At 35.7% G+C, this 7,440-nt stretch overlaps 3 protein-coding genes across 3 annotated transcripts in view; 1 reads left to right on the forward strand and 2 right to left on the reverse strand.

The window, feature by feature from the left end:
* The window catches only part of LOC121997728 (RING-H2 finger protein ATL67-like), a 168,632-nt gene that overhangs the window by 89,622 nt on the left and 71,570 nt on the right, over nt 1-7,440 (reverse strand). The gene's annotated exons all lie outside the window — the stretch shown is intronic.
* LOC121997724 (protein DEFECTIVE IN MERISTEM SILENCING 3-like) lies at nt 205-6,087 on the forward strand. The gene is made up of 9 exons (XM_042552310.1): nt 205-458; nt 644-773; nt 994-1,108; nt 1,290-1,524; nt 1,636-1,827; nt 1,929-2,249; nt 2,961-3,186; nt 3,524-3,648; nt 5,726-6,087. The coding sequence occupies exons 2-8, from the start codon at nt 708-710 to the stop codon at nt 3,545-3,547; spliced, it is 1,179 nt and encodes a 392-aa protein (XP_042408244.1). The 5' UTR covers nt 205-458; nt 644-707; the 3' UTR covers nt 3,548-3,648; nt 5,726-6,087.
* Nucleotides 5,972-7,012, reverse strand: LOC121997731. The gene is made up of 3 exons (XM_042552326.1): nt 6,711-7,012; nt 6,302-6,526; nt 5,972-6,158 (listed from the first exon to the last, which is right to left on the reverse strand). Exons 1-3 carry the CDS (start codon nt 6,965-6,967, stop codon nt 6,131-6,133), a joined length of 510 nt encoding a protein of 169 aa, XP_042408260.1. The 5' UTR covers nt 6,968-7,012; the 3' UTR covers nt 5,972-6,130.

A 7,440-nucleotide genomic window follows, 5' to 3' on the forward strand; every position in this document is an offset into this window, starting at 1 on the left:
TTCTTTGCAATGGTTTCAATTGATGAATTAAGTTGATTTATAATATACTTGCAAACTCTCTTTAGCGTTTAAATTTAGTATTTATATATTTTATATTACTAAAATAGTATAAATAAGCTTAGAATTTTCTGTAAATTTCAGGGGCCACCAACGGCGATATTTTTTCTACTTTAGTAAAAATGGTAAACATGGCCGCGTTTTAAATAAATAAATAACAAATAATTTCCTTCCTCACTTCTTCTGCTCTGCCGACGAGTTTCTATCGTCTTCTGTCAGCGATCCCACCGAATCGTTCCCCCCAATTTGCTTCCCTCTCTTACTGTTGTCCCGCTTCCCGTTGATTCTTCTGCAATCTCCGATCCGTCTTCGTCTTTCTCGTTAGTTCTTTCTGTAAGAAGCATGATATTTGATGCGGGAAGATTTTTGATCGACCGTTGCGCCTTCGGGAAGAAGCCGAGGTTAGTGTTTGCTTCCGCCTTCTGAAAGTTCAAACCCATCGTGTTATTTTAGGTTTTGTGAATTTTAGGGATGCAGATACGCAGGCTGACGATTTCCGCCTCATATGAAATATATAGAATGATTTAGCGTCGTGATTTGTGTCTAGGGCTATAACTTTTCTCGAACTACATTTTTTTTTTTCTAGGTGGTGCTGCTCTTTCTGAGCGCAAGAAGAGAAATCTGCTGCTGGAACTTTGTTGGTTCATGCAATGCCGGAGAAAGAGATCCGTGAAGATGATTTCCTGAACTTTGACACCATAATGAGCCATTCGCAGGTTAGCAATGTCTAAACTTTGAATACTTGTTTTGTTCTGCTTGCATTATAATATGGGCTTTTTCTGAATATATCTTCTTATACTTCTTCTAGATGTTGATTTTTTACTGGTTCGCTGCCAATATATCAACTCTGATAGTTCTCAATACTCTCAAACTTTTCTTGTTTTATCTGTATGTGATTATGGACCCCTATCATGATTCTTATCTTTAACCTTTCAGAAATTAGAAGAAGAGCTACAAAAACTGGGACTGAGAATTAAACATCATGAGGACAACCTGAAATTTCTCAAGGCTCAGATTGATGGAATTGATGAATCGATTCTAGATTTGCAAGGTGGAATATCTATCTTCCTTTAGCACTAGTACCAAATAAAATAACAATGTTTCTTATTCTATGTCCATCGATTAAACTTCTTCTCTTTGATGATTGTACTCTGATAGTTGAATTGTTCCTTTTTGTTACTGTTGCATAATGTTTTTTGTAGTCCTGTGTCCTGATAAAGGAATTTCCACAGTTGAACTAGGGAAATATCATTCTAGAGCTCTGGAAACTGAAAACAGCAATTTATCTCCTGAGAAATCTGAAAATCATACTGTTGAAAACATACTAAAGCAAGAGCGAAGTGTGGCTGGTCTAATATATTATATGAAACTTGATCATGGTCCACTAGCAGCAAAGTTACCATTGACGAAGGATGTGCTGGGTGTAGTAGCAACACTTGGGAAAGTACATGATGATAACTTTAGCAGGTCAAGTGATTTAGTCAATCCCCAGGTTCATTTTGTCGACTGGCCACTAGCCATCTGGGAACATATTACAAGAGATTTCTGATAGCATGTTCCTTATATAACTCTCTACAGGATTTTATCAGAGTACTTAGGCTTGGAGAATATGATGGCTGTAGTTTGCAAGACATATGAAGGTGTTATGGCTCTTGAGAAATATAATAAGGATGGCATGATAGAGAGAAGATCTGGTCTTAATGGACTTGGTCTCTCTGTTGCACAAAATATACAAGGAAGATATCTCGTCTATTGTATTGAGAATTTGAGGCAAGTATTTATAAATTGAATTAATCATACCCTACTACCTTTTCCTTGTTAAAATGTATTGCATAGGATTTGAATTTTGATTTCCTTTTCTCTTTTTCCAGACCTTATGTTGGTGAATTTATACCTGAGGATCCACAAAGGAGACTTGATTTGCTGAAGCCAAGACTAGCTAATGGGGAAACTCCACCTGAATTTATAGGTTTTGCTGTTAATATGATTGATCTGGACCGTATGCACTTGGCTTACATCACACCTAATGGACTTGGCCTTCGTGAGACTCTCTTTTATAACTTATTTTCTCGCTTGCAAGTGTATAAAACCAGATCTGGTATGCAATGTGCTATGCCTTATATAAGTGATGGAGCTATCTCCCTAGATGGGGGTATAATGAAAAACAATGGGGTATATTACCTTGGTGACAGGTATTATATCTTACATTGTAAATAGATAGTGTAGTTTTTCATTAAGCAGTAGCACTTCTATTTTATAGGCTTTGCAAGAATCAAATTTTCCAGTCAACTTTTTAGTTATGATTCATATTTGTTCTTAACCTTTTTTACTTTGATACTGTTATCTGATCTTGAGAGTTGTGAATAACGTTTTCTGTAACCATAGAGTATTTCCAGTTGTCAGTCAATATATCATATATAATGATAGTCTAGTTATCATGAAAAAGTATCCAAAGGTTTATGCATGCCATGAGAAATTATGCTAATTCCCTGTTTATAATGATAATTTGTGAGCTCTTGCTAAAAAATGGATATAATACAGAATATTAATATTGGAGAAAAATTAGAGATGACTCCAACAACTTATAAATTGAAAATAGGGTGAGACAGCATGAATTTGCTTTAAGATGACTAATAGATTTATAATTAAAGGGTTGAACCATGGAAGGTGCAGGGGTTTAGATGCAATTAAAATATTTTAATTATTTTGAATATTGATAGTGATATATCCTTAATCCTTGCATAGAACGCCCAATGGATAGATAAAATTCATATAACTGATCTCAGATAGTTAGCTGGAGCACTACTTGGTGATGATGATGAGTTTTTTAATTCAAGTTTATTTTACTCCTTGATTTTATTCTGTATTAACAAAAATATTGGTAATTCTTTTATATGATTTAGGAACAATATTGAGGTAAGGTTTCCAATAAGCTCAGGGATATCAAGGCTACCAGAAAATGTCATTGAAACTGAAAAGAACCTCAAGCTTATAAACTGGAAGAAGGAAAGATTCTTTGAAGATATGAAAAGAGAAGAAACATTGCTAAACAAAGCAAAGGCATTGTTTGCAGCCAAAAAGGAAGAGAGCATAAACTACCTTAAAGAGACTGCACTGAATTGGAAACAGGTTTCTCCCTATATATGTAGACAGAATATACAGCCTTTATTATGGTATAGGATTTACACAGATATTTTAACAGTCAACAAAGAATAACTTCAGTGTCTTCTAGATATTCCAAATGCCAATTAATCCATGAGCATGAAACAAAATCCTCTCATAGAACATTTTTTTAAAATAAATAAATAAAGGTTTGTTTTTGAAGATAGTGCTTTTGACATCAAATAGGCTCCTTTTTTTCCACAAGTTTCGTATTTTATTGGTTTTTCTTTCCATGCAATATGATCTTTGCTGCTAACTAAGGTTTCCATGTAAGTTGCTCTTTAATGCATTTCTGCTATTGCAGGGCGTGGAAAATAATCATAACTAGTTTCCAATGAAGTGAAGAGATCCAATGAACACAAACCAAAGAAAAATTACTTCTGTTTTACCATGGTGTAGTTGCATGTTCCCAACTCCCAAGTTCTTGAGGTGAGCATCTTCCACTAACTTGAGATATGCCTGTCAGGATTATATTATTGTCAAGACAGGAAGCTCTTTGATGCATAGAAGTCGTTATTCTTTTTATGGCAAGCTGCCTGCCTCTATTATCTTTGTATTAGCATGACAAACTAGTTCGGTCTATATCTTTTGAAGGTCATGCAACATGAATTTTGGTGTTTACTTGATCATGGGAACTGTTTTCATTTAGATGCCGATGCAATCATTTGCATTGATGAATGCTTTCTTATCAACATTCTTGTTAAAATTTTCTGAGATCATGTGAACTGCAGTGCGCTTTTTCTTAGTTGAGGTCTTTGATCGATGCCCCATGGTCACATTGGTTGTTAAGGAAAGTCTTTTCTTACAACAGATCTCTAGTAAAATTTAGGTCCTTATCTCTATTAAGAACAAGGATGGTCAAAGTTTAGTGTCATGCTTCTCAGATTCTTTGCTTTTCTAATTAAATACATTATGGATATTAAGTTACTGTTGGCATTTATCCCTAAAATGAGTGCTAATTTTGCCCCTCCATTGTCCTGGTCTTCCATTTAGTCCATTGTCCTGGGCTTCTAGAGTTGTGAACTGATGCTCTTTCCTTGTTTCTTATTGAAGTGTTCTAAGTTGTAAGCCTAGGGTGATAAGATTTTAACCAACCGCGATCCTCTTTTTTTTTGGCTCATATCTAATATTCAGAGGTTGTCTTGATTTGGTATAACTGTCTGCAGCCAAAATAATGCTTTTCTCCTACATTGACCTGCCAACTTGTGTGTTTCAATACATATTGAGAAGAACTAGATAGCTCTAGGTCTGAGTGACATTTCACTTCTAATGACAACTGCTTCGTTGATTATTTAATATCAGCCAATTTTGGAACTTTATTTAGTTTAACCCAAGCTTTATCTTGGTCATGAACATATCACTTGGATTTGAACCTATAAATATTGAATCACCCTTTAAGGACTTGCTTTCTTCCATGCCTCCAGTAAGTTACCTTAACGAGCTACTGCCTATAATTTTCTCAGTAATTCTCAACAGGCAACATTAGAAATCATACTCCTCCCACTGCTTAGAAGCTCACAGTTTCATATCTATTTCACTTTCAAATGGAGGCTATTTTCATCTTCTCCTCACAGTATTCTTTTGCTATATGCCACCGAGGAGCATTAGCATTGCAAGGTGATTCTTGCTATTTGCATGGGATTCCATATATTCCATGCTACTTGAGTCAGAGTCTAAGCTGATGATGCTTTCAGTTACTGGACTGACACAATTTTGGCTGCAACCTTTGTTCTGTCACTTTTCCTAGCAGTTTGATGCTTATATTGCTTTACCATTTTTTTTTTGTTTGCATACTAGAGATATCTTTTAAATCTCAAAGACCTTAATTACTTCTAATCTATTAGTCTGAAAGTTAACATCTCCTTATAATAATTTATTTTCTGCCCTGTCTCCTGTATTCCTATTTAGATTCTTTCAAACCATCTTAAATAATGCTGACCTTTTTTCAATATTGAGTTCTTACTCAGTAAATGTTGCCTTGTTTTTATGCTGCGAACTGATTGCACTGTCTTGAGCATATATTCTAGTAGCATTTAGGGCAAGTTTGGCTCTGAATATAAGTATATACATTTTTGATTTCTGGGATTTGCACAACTGTTAACTGAAAGTTTTTGTGTTCGAAGTGCATTTGGTACACATGAAAAATTATATCAGGACTTGTGTAATTGATACATCAAAACAAGCAGTTAGGGATGGAAATGAAATATGTTTTTTTAGGAATCTTTTCTATGGTTTGCCTATCTATCACATATGTTCTCAAGTAGTTCATCATGCTGCCAGTTTAGATCAACCACCGTATTTCCTAGTAGTGCCGTTCCTTCCAACAATAGAATGGCTTGCTTGCGTTAGCATACACTTCTCATGTAATTGCAACAATATTGATAGGAAATGTTTTTTTTGTAACCATGTTTTGGTTGTGTATATTGCAAGCGAAATCCTGATGCCGAAACTATTTAGTTTCTTGTTGATGCTGTCTATATGGTAATGCTGAGGTTTTACATTTCAGAATTCATCAAGATGGACAACTCTCTGAAAGCTTAGCAGAAGAAAGTTTAAGTTATCTACACAAGAAGATTTGAATTTGGCCTCAATTAGGAAAACGGATAGCTGACCCGCATTTTCATACCCCATGAGCGGTATGTAATCTTGATGCACCCTACAAACTTTCATGACCAACTGCTTAGAGCAATTTTGTACATGCCATTTATTAGGATGGTGTTTGAATTATAGCAAAATCTTTTTTTATCTTCCGTATTTGTAAACAGTAATCAGCAGTGAGTTTCATTTCTGATATCTATGAGTGTACCCCCATGCTACAGACATAAATTTGCTGCATTCACCACTAAAGAGTAGATAGTTTCAATTGCCTCATTGTTGTGGTAACTAAACATACATAAAGATCTTCATCCCTTCACTTCCTTTTGTTCTCCCTTCTCTTGCTGCATAAAGAAGAAAGCTTTTCCAGTAAACAACACATTGACTGTTCTAGAGAAGTGATACTCCAAATAAGGAGAGGAGCAATTTTTTTTTTCTTCCTGTATTAGCTAGAAATAAGATAAACATCAGTAAAGTAAGTTTGTACCTTGATTTGGCGGGCGTATCTCTTCCGTCCCTGCCAAATGCAACCTCGTCCATGCTTTGCCCTTTCCTTGTGTACCTCCCACCAGTTGCTACAAACCCCGGGCAAGGCCTAAAGGCTTTTATCGGCCACCAGCCAAAGCCTGGGACGGTTGCGATCCCGCCTTGAATTCGGCCCTCGCCGTTGCAACCCTTCTCGATTACCTCTCTCCCGCAGGTCTTGCACCCCCTTGAATATTGAAATATCAGACCATGATAGTTCACTTAGAATCAATAGTTTTTCAGTGCGTGTTTCTGTTTCTAGCAACTAGCTCACGTTGCAGAGATAATTAACATACAGTTAGGTGTTGAGATCCAAAAAAAAAAAATGGGAATTTTTGTATTAGAAATTTAAATGTGAAGGCAGGGGATACTTGAATAGAGGGTCCTCTGTGACTGGATCTAGTAGTGTTTTGGAGCTCTCTTCTTGCTCTGCAACAGCCCCCGCCGCCGCCGGTTCTGCTACTCCCTCTGAGAGGATCGGATTTGTAGCTGCTTCTGTGAACGATGAAGAAGAGGAAGAGGAAGAGGATAGAAGGATGGATTTGTGGAGTGACTTCGGAGACGGAGAAGAAAGATGGCGATGGGAGAGGAAGATTTGGGAAGGAGCGAGGGAGAAGGAGGCAGCCATTGCAGGGCCACGCAAAGAACGAGAGAGGATAAAATGAAAATAAAATAATTAATAATGATGGGTAAAAATATAATGGGGCCTACTCTTATTGCTAAACGCGTCGTTCGGATGCTGGTTGGTAGTTAACATAGAATCAATTCGGATAGAAGGATGGATTTGTGGGTGACTTTTCGGTTGAAGTAAAGATTTTATTAAAAAAAAAAATCGATCTGAATTGGATCAGAATATAACTAATCCAGATTAAAAATGATTTTTTTATTATTTTTCTTATAATTTATTTACTTTTATCTAATACTTATTATTCTTATTATATCTAAAAGTATCATAATTTTTAAAATAAAATTTAATTTAATTAAAAAACGTATTAAATCAACACGAGTGAATCTGAATTCTATTCAATCCTAACACAATCCAAAAACATTTCAACCCAAATCTAATCTAATAATTCTAACACAATTCAAAAACATTTCAAT

Source organism: Zingiber officinale, chromosome 6A, assembly GCF_018446385.1.
Source record: "Zingiber officinale cultivar Zhangliang chromosome 6A, Zo_v1.1, whole genome shotgun sequence".
Taxonomy (NCBI): domain Eukaryota; kingdom Viridiplantae; phylum Streptophyta; class Magnoliopsida; order Zingiberales; family Zingiberaceae; genus Zingiber; species Zingiber officinale.

What these genes read in the sequence shown, in the direction of transcription:
- LOC121997724 (XM_042552310.1), top strand. Translation starts at nt 708, where the DNA reads ATGCCGGAGAAAGAGATCCGTGAAGATGATTTCCTGAACTTTGACACC. An exon ending in ATCGATTCTAGATTTGCAAG is followed by an intron (nt 1,109 to 1,289) that starts GTGGAATATCTA and finishes GAATTTCCACAG; the next exon opens with TTGAACTAGGGAAATATCAT. An exon ending in CATGATGATAACTTTAGCAG is followed by an intron (nt 1,525 to 1,635) that starts GTCAAGTGATTT and finishes AACTCTCTACAG; the next exon opens with GATTTTATCAGAGTACTTAG.
- LOC121997731 (XM_042552326.1), bottom strand. Translation starts at nt 6,967, where the DNA reads ATGGCTGCCTCCTTCTCCCTCGCTCCTTCCCAAATCTTCCTCTCCCAT. An exon ending in ACAGAGGACCCTCTATTCAA is followed by an intron (nt 6,527 to 6,710) that starts GTATCCCCTGCC and finishes TCAATATTCAAG; the next exon opens with GGGGTGCAAGACCTGCGGGA. An exon ending in GATACGCCCGCCAAATCAAG is followed by an intron (nt 6,159 to 6,301) that starts GTACAAACTTAC and finishes TTCTTTATGCAG; the next exon opens with CAAGAGAAGGGAGAACAAAA.